Raw genomic sequence first — 23,179 nt, 5'->3', positions numbered from 1 at the left:
ACCAGCTTTTCCACTGCTGTATGTGGGCCCCAGGGCTGTGTCACCACCAGAAGGTAATGTGCGTGCGACGCCCTTCCTCTCCAGGGGCTCCATGTCCAGCCTGGAATCCTGCACCAGCGGCTTCTCCCAGCTCAGCGCCACCACCTCCTCCTCTTCTGGCCAGTCCCGCAGCAGCCCCCTGGTCTCCAGATAGCAGGGACTGAGCCCTGTGGGGCAGCCCTCTTGCCTCCCACGTCTGCAAGTGTCCATGGGGTCTGGGACCATGTGGGCTGCAGCCCTGGGTCTGGACACTGACTAAGTTGGGGCATCTGGAGCCAATGGCAATGATCAGCTCATGCACTCTCGATGCAAGGACAGAATGATCTCCTTCGGGCTTCATGTAAGGAAAAGCCAAGGAGTGGGTGGGCCACCTTTGGGTTGGCCTGGTCTGGGAGCTCAGGGATGTCATCAGGCTCAGCATCCCCTCTCCACCTCTGGCTCTGCTTTCCCTGGGGTAGCCTCCTTCTCAGGTGCCCTCCCCATGCAGGGGACCCCATCACCATTAGGCTCCCTCCCTCCTCCCAGCTCAGCTTCGGAAGAAAACCTCTCTCCCTCAAAGTTCCACATGAGCTCCCAGAATGGAGTCTAATCAGCCTGCCAGGGTCCCACACTGGTCCCTGAACCAATCACAGTTGCCAGGGGAACAGAGAACACTGATTGGCCAGCAGGGCCCTGTGTCCGATCTGGACCAGTCACCATAGGGGGATGGGGTTTCAGTGATTGGTCCACCTGGACCACATGCCTGTTCCCAAAGCCAACCACCTGGCTTGAAAAGCCTAAAGAGTTTGCCTCTAGGAATAGTGGGGTACCCCACAAGAAGAAGAGGGCAAGAACACCGGGTTGGCAGAAATGACCGTTTTCACATCTGATTCCATAATGATGCCCTGTGTTCCAAGACACGCATGGTGAGCAATTATATGAGTTACAGCCTCCACTTTCTGTGGGGAGAAGCCCACCTGGACCTGAAATCCATTTTTCCAGCACTTGCCTAGGAAGTCAACCTGACCACCACTGACTTGAGGAGGGTGGAGAGGCCCAGGCAAGTGATGAAGTGGTTCTGGCTGTCTTTAAACTCCTCTGGAGGTCCTGTCCCCCCCGCCCCTTGGAGCTGTTTAATTATGACTTTTTTGGTTGTAAGTCACAGAGACCTACAGAGACAGTAACCAGTCATCATCACATGCAAGTGGCCAGTCCAGGAGTCCTTGCTTCAGGTAAGGCTAGATCCAGGATCTCTACATGGCATCAGGACCCCCCTGTGGGGAGGAGGAGGTTGTGACTTTGTTGTGTCTGCCCTAGAGCAAATCTTACCCCTGGAACCAGCCTCAATAATGACAGAGTTCCTGCATAGGAAAGTTTTGGGTATCCTTGGGGCTTGAGGACACTTCTCCTTTCCTTTCCTGGGCTTCCAAAAAGGCAACAAGTCAGAGGTTACTAACTGGCAGCCTGCAGACTGATCTGACTTTTGTTTTTTGCCTATAGAGGGATTTAAAAGTTGGGGCATTTCACACAGAAATCAGGCTGTCCTTCTTCCCTTAGGCATTTGGGACTGTTGGCAAAATGAACCATTACTGCCATGTAAAGGCAATACAACTGTGCCCCTTCATAGGGCCACCCCAGTTCTCACCCCTCTATCAACCTAGTCCATGTCACTCACTCCCATTATCTGCCTGGGAGGGACCTCATGGATATGGCTCCTCAACAGCTGGGGGGCCAATGTGGGGCCAAATGGCTCAATGGTACTCTTCTCTTGTAGCCGTGCTTACAGCTGGGGTCATATCTGGTCAACGCCCAGAGTCACTGGGCCTTGCCTGAGGGGTAGGCTTACAACCATGGGGTTCATGCTTTCATGCAGTCTCAGCATGATGGAGCAAGGAGAGCAAGGACTTCCTTGCATACCAACCTCACCCCCAAACCTGGAGCAGAGGGAAGGAGATACCTTCTAAGAGACATCCTTCTCCCTGCAGGGAGGGATTCTCATCCATCACCGTTTGCTCCTTAGGTATAGGAACAAAATCCGAAACCACATCCTGCATGAAGGTGTGTGAGCACATGAGGGAGAGAGGTAGGGGGAGACTGGAGACATTCTCAAAGCTAATATTCTCATGTCACCAGGCATTTAGGTGAGGAATTTGAGATCTTTTCACCAGTCTTTCGATGAGTTTCTAGCCTGTCTCTAAAACCCAGGTGCGCTCTAGAAGCATTCTGGGGTAAGCTGCCCTAACACTCCCAACACATTAGTTGTCTAGGACTAGCACCAGGGAAGGATGAAGAAGCCTTTCCTTGACTTGGGGTTATACTTGGCTTGACAACTGGAACCTGGATCTGCTGTGAACAGTCCAGCCTGGACAAAAAGGATGAGCTTCAGGCCCTCTCAGTTCTCCCCTTGAGAGCACATTCTTTCTCCCTTGGGAAAACTCCAGCTCAAACTGGCTTACGCAACAAAGGGAATTCCCTGGGTTCTCTAATTGGGATGGCTAAGGGCTTGCTTGCTGCAGGTACGGCTGGATCCAGGAGTGCAGTGTCCTCAGGCTCATGCGCTCATCCTCTCAACCTCACCCAGGCCTCCTGGCTCTGTGTCTCTTCTCACACTGGTCTTATCCTCTCCTCCACCTGGAGGGAAAGGTGGCTGCCAGCAGCCCCAAGCCTACAACCACAGGGCTCACAATCTCTAAGGTTGAAAGAATTCTCCATCTCAGATCCCACAGAAGGCTCTGACTGGCCCTGTTTGAGTTGAGCGCTCGCTCCTACAGATGTACTGGCCGAGGGGCTGTGGGTCCTGTGATTGCCATTTCCTCCAGAAGCAACAATGGGATAGGAGAGAGCAGATCACCCCAGGACAAGGGAAGCTCGGACACAGAAGCGGCAGGCAGCCATGGTGGCATCTGCTGCAGTCCACCCCCCCGCCTTGCTGGAGGTCTCTGGGGTCCAAGCTGGAGCTTCATCAATCAATAGGTCTTTCCTGCCTTTGGGAGGCATGAGATTAAAAATCCAAGGAAAGGCTGCCAAGTTCCTGGCTTCTGTATTTCCCTAGACCCCAGGGTTGGAAGCTTCTTGGCTTGGCTTCTTTCTCCCTCTTGCTCATGAACCTGTTGTGACCAGGACAGAAACAACCCACACACTGTGTTTAGGAGCTTAGGTCTTAAAATTTAGACGGGGCAGGGTTTAAACCCCAGCCACCTTTTCACTAGCTGTGTAACTTCCAGCAGGTGACTTAACTCCCCTGTGCCTCAGTTTCCTCATCTGTAAAATGGGGATGTGCCTACCTCATTCACTGGGCTGTCGTGGGACAAGTGAGAGCAGCTGTAGAGTCCACAACCCCAGTGCCCAACACAAAGAAAGCACATGATAAATGTCAGAGGTGATCCTGATGATTTAAGGCTTCTCAACCAAACACTCCAGACTCCTTCCTAAGGATGCCTGCCTGTCACTGTTTCTCCTGGGACAGAAGGCTCAGCACCACGTACATATGGAGGAAAGTGGGTAGCGGGATATAATTTCCCTCTTACTTTCCCATTTAGAAACTGCTTGCGTTTTCTGAGCAAATCCACTAATCTGGAAGAGCATCATTCGGAGTGGTATTTCCCCAAACTAGCTACAGAATGTTCTTTCTACAGGCTGAAATACAGGGATTCTGAGAATTTTTTTCTCCCACCCTGCACTCTGGAATTCTTCCTCCTGTAAAACGAAGTGTTCGATGAGAATGCTGTAATTCTGTTCCGCACACTATTTCAGCCAGTAAAACACGATGTTCCTTGTTTGCCTGATCATTTGCTCCCACCAAAAGCATTAAACGTTTTAGATTTGGATATACCTCAATTTGTCTACCTCCTAAAACCCTGGAGGTCTCCCCGGGCTTGTTCAAGAGTGACTCTGCTGTTGTTTATAAGACTCAAAAGCATTTTCAGCAGGGGTGGTATCACCCTCAAGGGGTTGTGAGTTGGTTCTTGGGGGAAAAGAAGCACATTAAAAAAATCACATTTTTATACATAAAGCACAGATATGCGGGAGTAGTTCTTTAGGGCTGCCGTAACAAAATCCCACAAACTTGGTAGCTTAGAACAACAGGAACGGATTCCCTCACAGTTCTGGAGGTCAGAAGTCTGACATCAAGGTGTTTCCTGACACTAGGGGAGGATCCTTCCTGCCTCTTGGAGCTTCTGGTGTCTCCCAGAACTCCTTGGCTTGTGGCTGCATTGCTCCTATTCTGCCTGCCTTCACATGGGTTCTTCTGTGTGTGTCTCCTGTCTTGTAATAACATCAGTCACTGGATTTAGGGTCCACTCTAAATCTAGTATGATTTTAGCTTGAGATCCTTAACTCATTACATGTGCAAAGACTACTTTCAAAGACAGTCACATTCTAAGGTTCTGTGTGTCTGGATGTTAATTCTGGGGGGGCGGGGACGGTATTCACACCACTGCATATGCATAGGGTGCATAAACAGATGTATGCTTAGTTTGTCAGTGGTATTAAATGCAGATCCCCAGGCCCACTCAGCACTGCTGACTGGGAATCTTGAGGGTGGCTTCCTGGGATTCTAGTTGCCAGGTATCCAGGTGAAGGTGAGGGCCCTGCCATCTATCTCTCTGGGCCACTCTGCCCTATTCCCTGGGGTTTGACTTAAGTCCTAATGTTATGTCCAAGGACAGCCACAGTCCTGAGGTTGGGGGTCGGGTGGGGGGCCTGTCCAGGGCACCCCTGGTCCTTTATCGCAAGCTTCCTTGGCACACGGAGCAAGGGTGCTGGCTGCCACACACATCATGGGGTTCTTTTGTTTTGGAGCAGGAGTCCAAGGACTGTCGCTTGGGGAGCAGAGGAGCTGTGGTTCTTTTGCGTGACTGCTCTAGAGCCCCCTATCTATACCGGCTTTGGTTACCCAGCCCCACCCAACACATCCAACTGAGGGAGAGGAAGCAGCCCTTGTCTGCTTTGGTACAGTGCATGTATTCCCTCTCTGGGACTTTTCCATGGATTTCTCCGCAATGTGGGTAAGAGCTCTCAAAGGACCAGCCAGCTGACTCCTGCATGTGGCTGGTGTTGAGAAAGACAGAGGTCCCTGGGGCAGGCCAGCTGGGATCAGGTCTGAGCCAGGAGTCACTGCTGACGTCTGTCCTGGGCAGAATCATCTCCCCAGAAGCCCCCTGGGGTTTGAGGGGCCCAGAGAGGGCAGGTCACACCAGGGCTCCCTTGTGACCCAGAGGCTGCCTCTGGGACCAATTCTTCCTCTGAGACCAGGGGCCAGGTCCAAAGCAGACCACTGGGGCCTCCATGGAGGCAGGTCTCAGGGCACTAGCAACTGCTGGAGTTGGGGTAGGGCCTCGAAGGAGCTGGAAGGAAAAGTGCCAGGAAGCTCTCAGGGACATGAAAGGCAACTGTGGCTTTCAAACTTCTCTTCATTCCATTTCCCCTCTCCTCCCTCCAAGCGTAACTTGAAACCTCTGACTTCAGAGTTTCCTGGAGCCCAAAGTTAGATTCTGAGACACCGACCCCTTTGCAAATTCAATGAAAGCTTGGGGCATCACACTTGAATTGTTCCCACATCAGGGCTCCTAGGAGCCTTTGAAAGCCTACCCCTTAAGCCCAGGATTGAACTTTTGTCTGGGGACCTTCCTGATGCTCAAATTTTATAAAGAGCATCCCAGAAGCCATGTGTTACCATGGCAACAGGACTCTGGGGGTTCCAAGTCAGGCCACCAAGACATCTGGTCCACATTCTGTGCCCAGGGGTCTGCCATCACTACCATGAGGAGGGGAGGGGATCTTTGCATTGCCATAACTAGTCCATGTTAATCCCCGGCTAGCAATCCCAAAGCTTGATGACTTGAGCTCTTGTATTATTTGTCAACACATGTCCCTACCCACCACCAGAGGTAACTGTCAGAATCTCAAAACACCTTCCTGCCTCTGCTCCATGTCCCATCTAAGCTCTGCAATGCCTGATTCCAAAATGTGCCTCTCCTCAAACAGTATGAGTGTTAGACTCTGTAGGTTGCCAGAGACCCCCAAATCCAACACAAAGTGCCTCAAGCAAAAATGGGGATTTACTGGTCCATGTAATTGGTCCAAGAATGACACAGGCTTCAGGTATAGCTGGATCTAGGAGCTTAAATGATTGTCCCCCTTTCTCTTGATTTGTTAACCTTCACATTGGCTTCACTGTCCTTCTCCAAGTAGCCCACACCCTGACAATCTCAGCAAAGTGTTTTTCCCCAAATTCTAGCAGAAGTTCCAGGGTGGGCTCTGGTGAGCCAACTTGGACAGGGGACTACCTCTGACCCATTTATTCATGCCATCTGGGACTTGAAGGGATGGTACTAGCCAAACCGGAGGGATGGAGAATGGGTGAAAGGTAGTGCCCTAAAGGCAATGGGAGGGAGGCTCACAGCCATGGTTCTCAGTGTTCTGCCCACCTTCACTGGGCATTCTCATTACCACTGGGAGGCGTCTGGATGCAAGAAACTGCAAATTTTGGGTGGCTACCTCTGGGTGCTGAAGCATACTCAGCCACTGTGTAGGGCAGGCTGGACGTGCCAGGGAATTAACCCCCCAAAGCATGATGAGAGTGTGTTGGCTGACCAACACCCCACCGGAGGCACAACCCCAAGACGTTCTCTGCATTCTCCCAGAGACCCCAGGTGATCAAGCCTGGCTGCCCACAGTGGGGAGCTGCTCACTAACGCACTGTGTACTGGCTGCCTTTCCTTCCTCACTTCCCTGTCCCCCACCAGGGCTTCTTGGGTCACCTCCCAAATAAACTACTTGCCCCTCCATCCTTATCTCAGGTTCTGCTGCTGGGAGGGATTCAGCTGAAGACAGGGCATTTATTAAAAGAAGAGGGACTGGGTGTTGGGCAGGCACAACAGATACCCCTATACAAAGAAGGGAGGGTGAATGTATCCTAGTCGCTGAACCAGGGACCCCTCCGGCACGTCATGATGGACTCTCTTCAGCTCCCTCTGGCCTAAAATCCACCAAGTCCATGCACAGCACTGTAACCTCCCAGCTCAGCTACCAGCCCAGCCAGGGATAGAGATGTCCTCTGCAGAGGTCAGAGCTTCCAGGACAAGGGTTTCTACAGCCTGTTGCCTCAGAACCCCTAAAGGTGCTCTCTGTAGATTCCCAGACCCCCTGCCCCTGACATTTTGATTCGACGGGCCTGGGACAGGATCTGGACATGTGCAATCATACAACATTCCTGGGGAATACATTCTGACCTGCAGCCAGCTCAGGAACTGTGTCTCAGGAACATGCCAACATGATTCAAAGGTGTCTGGGAACTCCTCCAAGCTCTTGTCACTACTTCCTACCCTTGAACGCTGGGAGCAAAACATCAAAGCAGCCCAGGGACCAGTTGTGCACTAAAAGAGAGCAAAACACAGAATGAGACTTCCAGGAAGAGTTGAAACACAAGGTCCCTGGAGGAACATGTGAACTTGGTTGTTTCCATTTCTGGAAGGAGGAATTACAACTTGAAGCATTTGCCTAGTTTGTTGGATGAGCAGCTGTCCTCAAGCTCCTCCTGGACATGCTGTGAATGCCCCGCCCCAAACCTGGGTCACAGCCCAGAAAACAGGCTGAGTTAGGATGTAGAAATGACAGCAGCCTGGGCGTGGCTAGTGTGGGCTTCCGGTGATGGTTCACTAGGTGTAGGATCAACCATGCCCAAGGATACCGACAACTTGGCCTGTGGCTCCCACTGCAGGACCAAAACACAGCACCCTGGAGGGAGTATCACAGGCTGGCTCAGCAGCTCTCAACTTCAGGGGGAGACAGGAAGACACGCAGACACACAGACCTATTCCTGCAGGAACCTGGGAGTCTGGGAAACTGGCCTGTGATATTTCACTTCTCAGAACCAAATTCTTCCTTTCTGTAGAGAAACTATATATATCATCAGGACATCAGATGGACTGCAGGATGGGCTCAATGAGCCTCCTGGACTCAGGCTCTTCGCAGCTCTTCTCACTACAGGGTGGGGTCTGTCTCCTTTCACCTTGAATCTGGGGGTCCCGGGGAACCAGCTGACAGAACATGGTGGAAACAAGGTCACGCCAGTTCTGACCCGAAGCTTCTAAAGCCCCTGCATCCCTCTCTTCCAGGATCCCCGTCCCCACCTGGACCCTAAGCCTGAACCAGCCTCCTGGAGGATGAGGCACTGGGTGGAGCTACGTCATGAGCTGCGGCCATCCCAGGCCAGACCCCAGCGGGTCCATTAGCTGTTGCAGACATACCAGCGAGCCCAGCTGAGATCACTGACCCCAGCCCACATCAACAGATTCACCTAGTTGACCCTAGAATCACGAAAAATAATCGTTTTTCAGAAGAAGCAGTAACTGGTTGTTGTTTTAAGCCACCAAGTTTTGGACTGGTTACGCAGTTCCAGATAGCTACTAGTTACACGACGTCTTCGCCTGCTCAAGCTGCTATGACAAACACCACACACTGGACAGCTTATAAACAGACATCTATTTCTCCTAGTTCTGGAGGCTGGAAGTCCAAGATCAAGGTGCGGCAAATTCAGTTCTTGGTGAGGACCCCCATCTTGGCTAGCAGACAGCTGCCAGCTTGCTGTGTGTTCACACGGCCTCTTCTCTGTGCTTTTGTGGAAAGGGGGCCCTCCTGTCCCTTCCCCTCATAAGAGCACTAATCCCATCATGAGGGAACCACCCTCACGACCTTATTGAAAACTAATTAAACCAAAGGCCCCACCTCCAAATACTCTCACATGGGTGGGCGGAAGGGGAGAGGGTTAGGGCTTCAACATAGGAATCTTGGGGACACACATTCAGTTCATAATGTGCATGAGTCTCTTTGAAGACCTGCCGGGAGCTATAGGACCTCCCTCATCTCTCATCCCAAAAGATCTGCTGAGCACAGTGTAATATCCATTCACGGGGCGGGGAGGGGGGTTTGCTACCAGGCACTTCCTGAACACCCTTCACGGCCACACGGTACAAACTCAGATACTCACGGGGCTGGCAGGCCACGGACTGCTGGGGCTGCGATGACCTGGAGAAGGCAGGCCCAGATGGGGACTGCGGATTCTCATCTCTGACAAGTCACTGCCCTGGAGGGGCGTTGGCAGGGGTTGCAGGCGCACCCTCTTTTAAAAACAAATCAGAAACCTGAAATTGTTTATCTCTTGGCTTTTATACACTGGTAACTAATTTAAATTCCATTAAGTCATGGTGCAGACTAAACCTTTTCCCTTCAAAACATGGCCCAGACCCCCCCACAGTCTCAGCTTCACCTGGGAGCTTGTTAGAGATTCAGACTCCTATACCTGACCCCGGGTCAGAATCTGCATTTTAACAGGATCTCTGGGTGACTCGTGTGCACCATAAAGTGAGAAGCCCTGGATTCAACAAACAGATCAGGGAGCTGGGTGTGCTCTGGGCTGCCTGTTTATGACCCCGGAATTCAGATGAAGTAATCCCACCTATTAAGACCTAGGTACATCCAGAAATCCACAATTCAGGCTTTATTTATTTTTTTTTTAAAGATTTTTATTTGTTTATTCGACAGAGATAGAGACAGCCAGTGAGAGAGGGAACACAAGCAGGGGGAGTGGGAGAGGAAGAAGCAGGCTCATAGCAGAGGAGCCCGATGTGGGGCTCGATCCCATAACGCCGGGATCACGCCCTGAGCCGAAGGCAGACGCTTAACCGCTGTGCCACCCAGGCGCCCCAGACAAGTCAGGCTTTAGATGCCCCCCGGGGAATCCTTTTATTACATCAATTTATTCAAGCGATAAAAAACCTCTCTTGGTGGCAGGATACCAAAATAGAAAGCTTGTAAACATGATTTCACCCCCCGCCCCTTCTAAGGAGCTTCCTGTGACAGAAAGTAGAATTCAAATTGGCAAATTCTGTGATGAGGTCTGTAGAAAAGGGTCCCATGACGTGGCCATCGTCTCTGTAATCCATCCCTGTCCAGGGGGGTTGGCTGGACCCTGCCACTCAGTCACGGTGCGGTCACGGTCGTTCCATTGCTAGCAGCCTCTGCCTCAGGAGGCTAGAGGCTCTTTGCCAGCAGAGCAGGCCCTCGGAGGACAGGCGTCACAGGCAGCAGACACAGGCAGGCAGGGAAGGAGTCTCTCTCTGGGGAGTACGGTATTGCTAGGTTGCATGTGTCACGGCAGGTGACCAGGTGAGGGCCCAGGGCCAGGTGAGGGGCTGAGGCACAGGTGCTATCAGAAGCTTGGCTTGGCACCGGGGCTGAGATCACCCAGACGGTCAGCGGACTTGAAATTTCCCTTGCAGAAATCAGACCGTGTCGAAATGAGCCTTCAGAGCAGGCCACGACGGGAAGCTGGAGGCTTCAGTCCTTAAAGGGGTTGTGGGCATCACCCGGCTGCTCCTTCTCCGCGGCCAGGAGCTCCGCATTCATCTCCTGCAGCGGGTGGTAAACGTAGGCCCCATCCAGGTGCCGGCTCTGCTCCGCTCTTGAGCCGAGGAGCAAGTACACATTCGCCACCGTGCTGATCAGCAGAAGGAAAACTAGGGCCAGGGTGAGGGCCAGCCAGGTGGTCCTGGGTGCAGAAGAGAAAGCCTAAACAGGGGGTTGTTGGGCAGTGCTGGGGGGGTTTCCCTCCCTCCCCTCCACCAGAGCAGAGGCAGAGTCGGGGGCCTCCAGGGAAAACACAAATACTGTCCAGGAGCAAAATGGGCCTGGCAGGGCCGGACACACTCCGGACACACGTTCGGGGTGCAGTAGTGACAGTCACTATGTGGCATGCAGGCCAGCTCTGCCACATCTCCTGATATTTCAAGAGAAACCACGAAATTTTTTTATGTGAACGTTATTGATTTTCAGATGTTGCCAATAAATCTTAAAATTTTTTAAAATTATGCAGGCGAAATAAAATACAGTTGGGGATCTAACAATGATGCCTCAAGATGCATCAGTTTGCATCCTGTGCTCCTGGGGGATGTTCCAGAAACCTCAAAGCAAATAGAGCAGGGAGAACTGCACCCCTTCCTCCCTCCTGTGGAGCTGGCAGGGTCTTTCAATGATCCTTGTTTTCCTCCTTCATGTGAATCTTTGGCTGAAGCCCTCAACGCAAAAGCAGACACAAACACTGCTACGGGCAGGGTCATGCTCGTCAGCGCCTCCATGGCTCCCCTTCCCTTGCCGGCAACTGTCAATCGGTTCCAGGTCTGCACTGGGGAAGGAGGGGCTCAAAGACTCACACCTGAGGAGCCTGAACTTAAGACCGGGGGCGTGGAGCGCCCAGGAGCCACTGTCACTGCTCTGGGTGCATTTTCAAAGCACATTTCCAGGGGTTTTCTTCAGGTGTGGTTCTGGGCCTTCTGAGCCTCACCCCAGGCTCACTGAGTCAGGACCTCCAGGAGGGACCTGGGATCTGCATTATTAATGATGAGACTGTCCTCTAGGACATCGCCAGGAGATTTCATTCATACCCACACCTGATCCCCACCTCCAACATGGGGGGGGCTGGGCCGGCACCCAGGGCTGGGCCATGAGGTGAGAACTACAAGAAAAGAAGTTCTCAGAGTGGGGTCTCCATAGCAACAACATGAGCATCACCTGGGATAGCACTGGGAATGCAGATTCTCACGCCCCACCCCAGACCTACTGATGCAGAAACTCCAGAGATGGGACCAGCAATCTCTTCCAGTAGCCCCTCCCAGAGATCAAGTTTGAGACCCACTGCACTAGAAAAGAGAGAGAAAGCCCACCACAAGGAGCACACAGAGGTGCTTGAGAAATGATGCGAGTTCCCTGGGGCTTGGCACTTCTGTACTGGGCACCAGGCACTGAGAAAGTAAGTCGCGAGTCTCACAGGGAAAGGAGCCCGCTGCCCTGCCCCCTCGACTCCCACTGGGGTGGTGACCAGGGTCCTTCTCAACATCTCCCAGGACCACTTTGGTGGTTGTGAGCATCAGCTGTGACTTTCCCTGTACTTACATCGGAGAAACGTCACCTGGGTGCCCTGCTGCCACCTCCTAGCGTTACTGAGTCCCTGAGCAGAGGCCATGCCTCACAGGTGGAGAGAGGGGGGATTTCCTCCCAGGTCTGCCCCAAGTCCCACCAAATCTCCTACCCAGTGAGAAGGGAGAGTTCTCCTGTTCTCAGGGTGGTCGCGGATGACGGGAGACACTGCTTCACTGCAAGACACCAGAGAAAAGCTGACATGCTGGGAGAGGAGGGGTGTGCCCCCTCTTGCCCCCAGGGGACTGGGAGGAGCCATACCTTGGGAGAGGATGCTGTTAAGGGCTGGGGCCTGGGCCAGGCTGCAGTTGCCAGTGCTCACACTCGCAAGGCCTCTGGCAGCCTGGCCCGTGCCAGCCAAGGGGGCACTCTGTGGAGAGGGGGCAGAAGTGGAGGCCTCGGTAGCAGGGCCTCTCTCTGCACGGACAGGATGGGCCCCAGGTGTGTGCAGAGCTGGGCTGAAGCACAAGTGCCCCCCCCGGATCCCGCAGGCTAGACGCTGGAGGTGCCCCGGGTGGCACTTCCTCCCAGCTGACTTGGGGCCCATCTATCTTACCATGCTCACAGGTGTCCCCAGTGAAACCAGGAGGACAGGTGCAGGTCCCCCGGACCGGGTCACAGGCAGCTCCATTCTGACACCCGCACTTCATGGCACAGTCCTCCCCGAAGGAGCCGTTGCTGCAAGCTGGCATGGGGAAAGGGGAGTCATTTCAAAATCCAACCCTGCCTCTCCTAGGTGAGGGCCAACAACACTGCAAACAGATCTCAGTCACCCCAAGTGGCCCTGTAGGTTCCCATATTCTTCCAACAGAAAGTGAGGGAGAACCCACTTGAAGGCAGGCCCTGAGGCTGAGCCCTCCTGGAGCTTCCTGTCTAGATCGGGAGGTGGCCAGTGAGCCAGAAAGCAGACGTGATGTGCAGGTGGGGACAAGTGCAGCAGCGGCAGACCGCTGGAGGGGGTGGGGGCGGGCAGGCCCCTGAGGACAGGGCAGTTAAGCTGGGGTTTGGAGGAGCAGCGCAGGGTCAGTGAGTCAGGGAGGGGCTGTAGCACCTGGCAGGTCAGGCTGAGGAGTCCATTTCTTTCACTTACTCGAAAGAAAGCCCTGAAGGCTTTGAAACTGTGGATGGCTACAGTGAGTTGAATTGTGTGCCCCCAAAAGATATTATGTCCTAAACCTCAGAATCTGGGAACACGACTGCATTTGGACACAGAGCCTTTGCAGATACAATTAAGTGAAGATCTTAAGAGATGAGGATGCCTGGATTTAGAGTGGGCCCTAAATCAAACGATCTGGGGTCCGTGGAAGGGGATGGAGAGACAGACACGGGGGAAGGCCATGTGAAGATGGAGGCGGAGACCAGAGCGGCGTGGCCATGAGCCAAGGAATGCCTGGAGCCACCGGGAGCTGGAAGGGGCAGGAAGGAGGCTCCCGTAGACCTTTGAGAAGGAGTATGGGCCCTGCAAACGCCTTGATTTTACAGTTCTGGCCTCCTGAGCTGTGACAGTGTAAGTTTCTGCTGTTTTAAGCCACCCGGTTTGTGGAATTTGCTGTGGCCACTGCAGGACACTAACGCAGTGATTTACAGTCAGGCGAGAGCAGCAAACAGGAGGGAGATAAAGGGAGCTGCCATGCTCACCCTCTCCCCAGGTGGCCAGGGGTGGGGAGGCACCTGGCCTGGTGGCTTTTACCTTCACTGCAGTTGGACCCTGTCCATCCAGCTTCACAGCGGCAGCCAGCTGCCAAGACAAGACCAAGAGGGCCAGGTGAGGGCCTGGGCAGGGCCAGGGCAGTGAGAGCTGGGAGCCCCAGTCACAGCTGCCACCCCAGAGACCCCACTCACTCTCTGTGCAAAACCCGTGCTGGCTGCAGTTGGTGGGGCCACAGTCCAGCTCGTTGCAGGCCACGCCCTGCCAGAAGTGCCCCGTGCACTGGCATCGCCCCTCCACACAGGTCCTGTGGCCACTGCAGTCAGGTGGCTGGCAGCGGGGCTCATGCACACACACCACAGTAGACACATGGCGTGGACAGCGCCACATGTTGTCCTGGCTGTGGAGCGACATGGCGTGTGAAGAGAGGGCAAGGCACTGTCCATCCCCAGCGCACCCTTTCTACCCCCTACTACAGCCCCCGATGGCTGCCACTCTCTCCACTCTCCCTTCTCTAGCCTTTTATAGGTTCTTCCCACCCTGACAATTTCTTCCAACCCCAGGGCCTTTCCACGTGCTGTTCTCACTGCCCCGAAGGTTCTCCAGGTCCTGCCTTGCTACCTCGACCTTCAGATCTCAGCTCAGGTTCCACTATGCTCAGAGAGGTCTTTGCTGACCTATTAACCCCCTTTCGTTGGCGTGGGTGGTACTGGTACAGCATGTATAGTTCAACTCTCTTCCTGTAAGCAGTGAGAGGCAGGGATCTCGGCTCAAGTCTGAATCCTCAGGGCCTGGCACATAGTACGTGCTCAATATTTGTTGAATTAGATAGCTAGGGATAGGCCTGGACTTAGACCTCAAGAAGAGGGCTCTGGCATGCTTACCAGTGATCTGATGGGTAACTGGCCAAGGTACCATTGAGCACGAAGGTGGCGGAGCCCCCTCCATCCAGGTTGATGGCGTTGACCACGTCCTGTTTCAGCAAGAACTCTGCCATCTCCCACAGGTTAATGCTGCAGGACAAGAGCATTAATGCTGACCGTGTCCACTGCATTTCCGGTTTAACTGGTATTACTTTCCAAGGTGGACAGTATCACGCCCACTGTGGCAGACAAATTTCTAAATTGGCTTCCCCCAAAAATGTCCCATCTTAATCCCTAGAAGCTGTGTATATAATGAGAGATCACTCCCATGACTGCTGTTTTACATGGCTCAGCTGTCCACAAGTGGGGACACCACCCTGGATTATCTGGGTGGGCCCAGTGGAATCACAAGAGCTCTTAAAAGCAGACCTTTCCCTGGCTGGTGGCAGAATGTGAAGTGAGGGAGACTGGAAATACAAAGAGTATAAAGGGACTGGACACATGTTTGCTGGCTTGAAGATGGGGAGGGTAACATGCACAAGAAGGAATGTGGGCAGCCTGAAGGAGCCAGGGTCGGCCAACAACCAGCAAGGAAACCCAGACTTCAGTCCTATAACCACGAGGAAGTGCACCCTGCTGGCAACCCAAATGAGCTAAGAGGATTCTTTTTCTGAAGTTCCAGATGACAGCCCAACTGGCACACGGCTTGATTTTGTCCGTGGGAAAGCTCCAACATGGAACTCAGCTGAGCCCTCCAGACTTCTGACTGACAGAACTGTGAGCTAACAAATGGGTGCTGTTTGTGCTTGTTTGTTACACAGCAATAGCAGACTGACACGCTCTTTAGAAAGGAAGAAACTGGCTCAGAGAGAGTGAGAGCCTCGTCTGTGGCCACAGAGCTAGCAGGTGGCAGAGCTGGGACGGGAACGGAGGTCTTCTCCCTGCTAACTTTGTAATTACTTCCTATCACCCTATCCCAGGCTCAGGAGAGCGGAGGCCTAAGTTGGGGAGACTGAGAGGGAGTGTGTAGAAGGCAGTGAGTTCTCAAACATGAGACAGATCTAGGGACTCTTTCTTGTGGGAAGGCAGTGAACATCCCCAGGGAACAGGTGGGAGTCCGAAGGGCAGCCATCAGTGGGCTGAAGTTCCTCAAAGCAGGAGTCAGCCCAGGCCTGCTGTTCCCAGGTCCTGGCACTCACCCCCGCTGCTCCGTCTGCCCATCTGTGTGGAAGAGCACCAGCTGCCCTTTCCGGTCATGTCCCACAGCTGTCCTGGCTGATATCACATTCACAAATTTGCTAAAGGAACCTAAAAGAGAAGAAGCCTGGCTGATCACCTGGCCCTCTGGGAAGCCTCCTGGGCTCTGCCTGTTCTTTTTGGCCAGTCCAATGCCACTCTCCACCTCCGGTCCACGCCATCCAGCATCTCACTCAGACATGTATCATCCTGCCTCTCCTCTGTCCCATCCCACTCAGTCTCCACATAGCGGCCAGATGGCCCTTCTCAGGTGTAAATTAAGTGACAGCAGCCTCCAGGGGAAAACCCTCTAACGGCTTCCACTGTTCTCAGCTCAAAATCCAAGGCCCAACACGGCCACTCTGGCCTGCTTCTCTCTCTCTCTCTCTCTCTCTCTTTTTTCTTTAATTTTCTTATTTATTTGAGAGAAAGAGAGAGCGAGTGAGAGCACGAGCGGGGTTGAGGGGCAAAGGGAGAAGCAGACTCCCGGCCAAGCAGGGAGCCCAACGTGGGACGCAGTCCCTAGGCTCCAGGATCATGACCTGAACTGAAGGCAGACACTTACCCCAGACGCCCCGGGGTCTGCTTCTCCTACCGCATCTCTGGAGGCTCCCCTCTCACCACCCTGCAGCCACTTTTTGCTTTAGGGCTTCTATGCCTTCTGTTCCTTCTGACTGGACTGTGCTTCTCCTCAGCCCTTCCTGTGGTTTGTTCTTTCCAATCTAAGGCCACTCCTCAGTGAGGCCTCCCTTGACTGCTCAGTCTGAAACAGCCATTTCCACATCAGGGCCATAACATCCTTTCCTACGCCAGTACTCCACATCCCAGAGTTTTTCAAACTGAATGACTCAAGGGGTTTGTTAAAACACACAGGTTTGGGTCTTACCCCCCAGGGATTCAGGATTCTGATTCACAGCTCCTTTCCTCTACCTATTTCCTTTCTCCCAACTTTATTTTTCTTTCTTAGCACTTACCACTTCCTTTCAGCAAATTACATATCTATTTTCTTTCTTATGTATTCCCCAAGAGCAGGGACCTTATTTGTCATAAGCCCCATGGATCCCCTGTACCTTGAATAGTACACACTCAAAGACTTAAGAACAGCTTCCCCCACCAGCCCAGCGGTCCTGGTTCTCAACAAGACTATGCCACACCCTGCCCCCAAACCTGTCTCCTGCGTCTCATCACACTCGGCCGCCTGGCTTTCGCTGATGTACACACTTCCATTGCGGATCAGCCACACGACCCCACTCAGCAGCTGCACAAATGGATTCTCATTGTCCAGCACCTCCTCCTCAGACAGGTACCTGGACACAGAAAAGGCATTAGATTCACTCACCAGCAGGGGCAACTGCAGGTTGTAGGGCTCTCCCCTACTTCTCCTCCTCAGGTTGGCTGCTTGATTCCCCCTGGTGTCCCAGGAACCACCCTGGTCCTGAGTGCAGCCTTCGTAAACGGTCTGCGCATCCCGGTTACGACTTCATCTAATATCAACAACGAGTCTCAACACATTTCAAGTCCATCTCTGGTCTTCGACCTCCTAGGCCATCACTGTAGTGAAACCACCGCCTGATGCCTACTGACAACTCATAATTGGTCTCCTTGCTTCTACTCTGGTCCCTCCAACCCAGCCTTCTGCCAGGATTAGAGCATGTTTTTATTTTCATTTTTTAAAAAAGATTTTATTTCTTTATTTGAGAGAGTGAGATGGAGAGAGAGCATGAGCAGGAACAGAGGGAGAGGGAGAAGCAGACTCCCCTGCTGAGCAGGAAGCCTGACACAAGCCTCAATCCCAGGACCCTGAGGTCGCCACCGGAGCCAAAGGCAGACACTTAAGCAACTGAGCCCCCCAGGTGCCCCTAGAGCGTGTTTTTAAATAACCAAAGTCAGTCCTGTCATCCTCTGATACTCTGCTCCTTCCTTCAGTGCCTCACACACACCAAACCCTTGTGCACCTCTAAGCCTAGCACCTGCTCTTCCTTCTGACTGTAGTGCTCTTCCTCTAGTTCAGACCTTGGCTAACTTACGATTAATCTTCAGGTCTCAACCCAGAGGTCACCTTCTCAGACAGGCCCTTCCTGTTCACCCTCCCTAAAATCCACATTCCTTTTTTTTTTTTAAGATAGATTTCTTTTCTTTCTTTCTTTTCTTCCTCCCTCCCTTTTAAGATAGATTTCTTTTTTTTCTTTCTTTTCTTCCTCCCTCCCTCCCTCCCTTTCTCTTTCTTTCTTTCTTTCTTTCTTTCTTTCTTTCTTTCTCTTTCTTTCTTTCTCTCTCTCTCTCTTTCTCTCTTTCTTTCTTCTTTCTTTCACAGAGAGACAGCCAGCGAGAGAGGGAACACAAGCAGGGGAAGTGGAAGAGGAAGAAGCAGGCTCCCAGCGGAGAAGCCTGATGTAGGGATGGATCCCAGGACTCTGGGAACACGCCCTGAGCCGAAGGCAGACGCTTAACGACTGATCCACCCAGGCGCCCCTAAAATCCACATTCCATTTACATTGGTTTTCCCTGTTCCTTGCTTCTTTTCTTTACATGCATGCAATCTAAATTTATCTTAATTATTTTCCTGGCTTTTACTTACTTTTCCTAGTAATGGGGGAGAGTTCCGTGAAGACAAAGGCTGTCTGTTTGTTCACTGCTATATCCCCAGCGCGCAGCATATTGCCTGCCACAATGCACGCACTAGGTGATACTGGGAGATGAACAAACACTGCAAGGAAAAGTATTACTATTCCCATTCTACAGAACGGAAACGGAGGCTCAGCTTTGTCAGGTGACTTGAACCCAGCACCACTGCTACAACCCAAATCTCAGGTCGTCTGCCCTCGATAGTCACGAGGCTCCCTGCCTCCTCACCCGGTGACCAGGGTCCCGTCGCGGCGGATCCCGAACTGCGCGTTCTGCAGCCCCCCGGCGCTGCTCACCCGGCGCCCGTCGCTCACCACGTTTCCCAGGCACTCGCCCGAGTCCGTGCGGAAGAAGCCGCCGTTCTGGGCGACTCTGCAGCCGGCCGCCCGCGCCGTTTCCTCCACGGTGGCGCGGCGCCTCGAAGCGCAGCCGCCGGGCCCACCGGGCTCCAGCACCGAGAAGGTGCGCAGGGGCTCTGCCACTCGCGTCAGGTGGCCAGACACCGCGCGGTCCGCGAAGTGCGACACGAAGGTGCGTACCGCCGGACCCCGGGTGCCGGGGGTCGCCGGGGTAGGTGGCCAGCTTTCGTGCTCAAGGCTGCCGGCGCGCACCCTTGAGCAGTCCCTGGCGGAGCGCGCGCGTGCGCGGGGGTAGGGCAACAGCAAGTCGTCGTCGCGGGAGACCCTGCGGGGACAGGGCGGCCGTGAGCTCGGAAGGCTGTGTCCCGGGCGGAGTATCCCCGAACCAGGCTCACCCCTCCAGACCTTTACTCACCCCCAGTCGACGCCGCTGGTCGCCTCTCGGAGGAAGCCGAGCAGCCCAAGGAGGAAGAGAAGCCGGCGACCCGTGGAGGCCGCCATGTTGGAACCGGGCCTCCGATCACGTGGGTTCGTCCCACGTGACTCACGATTTTTTGGGGGCCGATTTCGAACGGGACAGATAGTTTAGGCTTCTTTAGATATCGCGAGATCTTCTGTAATTCACTGTTTTTTTCCAGAAGGTGCGTGGTGCTGGGGTAGTGGTGGGAACGTTTCGTGTTGATGTAATTTCAAGCATACCGGAGGTTCTAAGACTAATGTAAAGAACTCCCACATACGTTCTATCTGTATTTACTAGTTGACTTTTATCCCATTTAGTTTATCATTTCAACTTCATTCGCATACTGCACCCCCCCAACCATTTGCAACCAAGTTGCAGACATCGGGACCCGTCGCTTCACTACTTCACGTGTCTTGTAAGAACAAGGACATCTTCCTACATAACCGCAGGCTAAGTAAAATTAAGACATTTTACATTAACAGCATTTAACTAATCTACAGTTCACATTCATATTTGCCAATTTTCTGTATAATGTCCTTTAGAGCTGTTTTCCCCACATCCAGGGTCCAATTAGGAGTTGCATTACTTGTCACGTCTCTTCGGGTCTCCCTTATTCTGTAAGTTTCTCAGCCTTGATCTCTTATGACTTTTGATGTAGTTTTGAATGTAGGTGAGGTCTGGAGCCCTATGGCCAAGAAAGAATTCTTGAGACATCTTTGGTGCAAAAAGGTGGTTTTATTGAAGCATGGGGACAGGACCAGTGGGCAGAAAGAGCTGGTGCACTGGGGTTGAGAGGAATGGCTGATTATATCCTGGGGAGTTGAGGGAGGTAAGGACAAAGGGAGGTGCCCAAAAGCACTTTCATATGCTAAAGAAGACTTTTGGGATAGTGGAGTTTGCTATTGTCAAGCTAAGGTTGTTTTTCCCTGTACCAGAGCATTAACATTAAGATAGTTGGGAGATGCCAAAAGTCTTTAGCAATCAAGCCCAGACCTCCCACTGCCTCTGGAAGTCCCTCTTTTCTCTACGTAGGTCACCTGGGAGATACAGGTACAGGGAGTCTCTAGAAGAGTTCTGACCTTTGGTCTCCTCCCAACTTTCTCACTCTGACAAACATATAACAAGCACATAATATCTAAGCACATATGTCCCATGGAAATTCTCCATTTGCTGAGCAGCCTATTACATTAATTAAACAAGGAGGCCATTAGATTGATGTGGCTTTATGCCATGGCTGCTGTTAAAAGACAAAAGTCAACTGAGTAAATTTAAAGATCAAATTGACTTTATTCAACGATTCAAGAATTAGGCAGCATCCCATCTAGCAAATAAAAGCTCCGAAGAGCTGTGCAAAATGAAAGGCTTTTATAGGCAGAAAGGGAGTGAGACAAAGAGTGGCTTGTTTCAGGCAAGGTCACCTTCCTTTGAGGGAAAGACAGGGGCCTATCGTGCAGATTGATGAGGTTGTGGGATATAGGTGAGGTTCAGTGGGGTGGAGTCAGGAGCCGCCAACCCAGAACGAATTCTTTTTTTTTTTTTTTTAAAGATTTTATTTATTTATTCAACAGAGATAGAGATAGCCAGCGAGAGAGGGAACACAAGCAGGGGGAGTGGGAGAGGAAGAAGCAGGCTCATAGCAGAAGAGCCTGATGTGGGCCTCGATCCCATAATGCCGGGATCACGCCCTGAGCCGAAGGCAGACGCTTAACCGCTATGCCACCCAGGTGCCCCCAGAAAGAATTCTTGAGACGTCTTTGGTGCAAAGTGGTGGTTTATTAAAGCACCGGGACGGGACCGTGGGCAGAAAGAGCTGCTCCGGAGTCATGAGAACTGGCCCATTATATACCCTCAAGTTGGGAGAGGGTTAGGGATAGCCTAAGTCTCTAAGGAATTTTGGAAGCAAGGTTTCCAGGACCTTGAGGGGGCTAGCTATTGTTGGGAAAAGGTCATTTATTACCGTCTAATAAAACCTTAGTCATGAGACCCTTCAGATGTATGTCGGTGGGCCATATGCTTGGGGGATGATTGCTAACACATAACTTGGGGGAGGGGGTTAGAGATAAATGAAGTCTCCAAAGGAATTTTTATACGTTAAAGTAGACTTACAGGATCCTGGTGGAGGGAAGGGGGTTAGGCTAGGACTGCCTTTGGCCTTTAGCAAAGTATTAACATCGAGGCAGCTGAGTTCCTAGAGGAATGTCACTGTGCCTGTTTCAAGGACTTGTCAATGGGCTGTAGGTAGTAAGGAAATTTAATTGCGTCTACATACATTCCCTTCTGGAAGCTAGGTTACTGATAGCTTTGCTCTTGTAAACTGCTAAGACATTTGTAAACTGCGGGAGACTCAAGTCTTGCAAGGTTGTGTTATCTATAGGTTAACTGTTTCTTTGTCCTTTAGGGCAGCCAGGAGTGCCTGAGGAATGTTGCATACATCCCAGGGGGAGGGGGTTGCAGGGTGTCAGCTTCTGCTTTGTCCTCTGCTTGCCTTCCTTTCCCTCATCACAGAACTTCACTAGTGCTGACCAGGTCACTGACTGGTTAAAGGTTTCTTTCCTGAAAGAGGTTGAAACTATAGTTAAGTCAGATATTAAGTGTTGGTTAGTTGACATGGGGCTTGGCAAATGTTACTCTATTGTGGGCCTGTTGTCTCTCTTTTTTACTTTTTTTTTTTTAAGATTTTATTTATTTATTTGACAGAGATAGAGACAGCCAGCGAGAGAGGGAACACAAGCAGGGGGAGAGGGAGAGGAAGAAGCAGGCTCATAGCAGAGGAACCTGATGTGGGGCTCATCCCACAACGCTGGGATCATGCCCTGAGCCGAAGGCAAACGCTTAACCGCTGTGCCACCCAGGCGCCCCTCTTTTTTACTTTTTAAAAAACTAATCTCTCCACACAATGTGGGACTCGAACTCACGACCCTGAGATCAAGCGGTGCGTGCTCTGTGACTAAGCCAGTCAGGCACCGTCTTTTTTTTTTTTTTCCCCCTTTAACACTGCCTACAGAAGCAAACCAAGATGGCATTAAGGAGGGCACTTGATGTAATGAGCACTGGGTATTATATGCAAATGATGAATCACTAAATTCTACCCCTGAAATTAACACAGTATATGTTAACTAAGTTGAATTTAAATAATTAAAAAAAAAAGAAGAAGAAGCAAACCAAAATCTAAGCCTATAAATGCCTCAAGGTTATGAAATCAAAACCTAAGGATGACCAGTTGCAAACAGCTTTAACTAACACTCAACTAGGCATCAAGCTATAGGCAATCAATTTCCTTTCTTTGCTTTCTCACTTTCTTATTAGAAGTCTTTCCCCTGGCTCATATCCACTTCAATTTGGTACTGCCCTGTTCGAATTGATTTTTGCTCAAACTCTTAGTTAAAATTTTTAATTAAAAAAAATTTTTAGTTTATCTTTCTAAGCCCAAACCCACAGTTCTAGCCATGCCAGCTTACTAACTCAGGGCTTTCTCCTCTGCTCACATTCACCCTTCGTTAGTACCTTTGTCTTCTCTCAGCTTCCTCATCTGGGTTCCACAGTCATTTGTAGATTGAACAGATTGAGCTCCTCCTATGTGCTAGATGCTGATGAAACCAACAGACCAGTCTTGCCCTTGTGGAGACAGACACCAAACAACTCAAGTGTGGTGGGAAGAAGCAGGACGGAGAAAGAACAGGAGTGGCAGGGAAGGCCTCTCTAAGCCCATTTAGGCTGAGATGAGGGATAGGAGAAGGGGTAGCTGTGGGAGCTCAGGGGCCAGAGCCTTACAGGCAGAGGGCACCATAGACCCTGGAGATGGCTGCAGCCCATTGACAGGGACCTGAGGCAGGCAGAGTATAACATTTCTCCAGGAAGCCCCCAGCTGTCTTCATGTTAACGCCTTACTGGAAGGAAAAACAACCTTAACAATATCCAGGCCTCCAGTGTCCTGTAATCTTCTTTAGCATATGAAAGTGCTTTTGGATACCTCCTCCTGTCCTTACCTCCCCCA

At 51.9% G+C, this 23,179-nt stretch overlaps 2 protein-coding genes across 4 annotated transcripts in view; one reads left to right on the top strand and one right to left on the bottom strand.

Moving 5' to 3' along the window:
- Positions 1-4,795, top strand: part of SEC14L5 (SEC14 like lipid binding 5) — a 53,958-nt gene extending 49,163 nt beyond the window's left edge. The window contains exon 16 of the mRNA XM_034670410.1: positions 85-4,795. Coding sequence (XP_034526301.1) covers positions 85-193 — 109 coding nt within the window. The 3' untranslated portion in view covers positions 194-4,795. The remainder of the gene's footprint in view (positions 1-84) is intronic.
- Positions 4,796-9,589: 4,794 nt separating this feature from the next.
- On the bottom strand, positions 9,590-19,274 carry NAGPA (N-acetylglucosamine-1-phosphodiester alpha-N-acetylglucosaminidase). Of its 3 annotated transcripts, none has more exons than XM_019805252.2 (10): positions 19,141-19,274; positions 18,595-19,050; positions 16,909-17,048; positions 15,705-15,813; positions 14,527-14,655; positions 13,837-14,042; positions 13,685-13,732; positions 12,551-12,679; positions 12,107-12,170; positions 9,590-10,570 (listed from the first exon to the last, which is right to left on the bottom strand). In XM_019805252.2, the coding sequence occupies exons 1-10, from the start codon at positions 19,224-19,226 to the stop codon at positions 10,360-10,362; spliced, it is 1,578 nt and encodes a 525-aa protein (XP_019660811.1). In that variant the 5' UTR covers positions 19,227-19,274; the 3' UTR covers positions 9,590-10,359. The 3 variants fall into 3 exon arrangements, with proteins under 3 accessions (XP_019660811.1, XP_019660812.1, XP_034526300.1); XM_019805253.2 differs by having other exon boundaries at positions 10,404-10,590; XM_034670409.1 differs by lacking the exon at positions 12,107-12,170 and having other exon boundaries at positions 10,404-10,570.
- Positions 19,275-23,179: the final 3,905 nt, after the last annotated feature.

This window comes from Ailuropoda melanoleuca, chromosome 10, assembly GCF_002007445.2.
Source record: "Ailuropoda melanoleuca isolate Jingjing chromosome 10, ASM200744v2, whole genome shotgun sequence".
NCBI lineage: Eukaryota > Metazoa > Chordata > Mammalia > Carnivora > Ursidae > Ailuropoda > Ailuropoda melanoleuca.
This window is presented reverse-complemented; position numbering and strand designations above follow the sequence as displayed.

Coding starts and splice junctions, on each gene's coding strand:
- NAGPA (XM_019805252.2), bottom strand. CDS start 19,226: ATGGCGGCCTCCACGGGTCGCCGGCTTCTCTTCCTCCTTGGGCTGCTC. Junction 15,814..16,908: donor TGATGAGACGCAGGAGACAG/GTTTGGGGGCAG, acceptor CTTCTCTTTTAG/GTTCCTTTAGCAAATTTGTG. Junction 14,043..14,526: donor AGTTACCCATCAGATCACTG/GTAAGCATGCCA, acceptor GTCGCTCCACAG/CCAGGACAACATGTGGCGCT.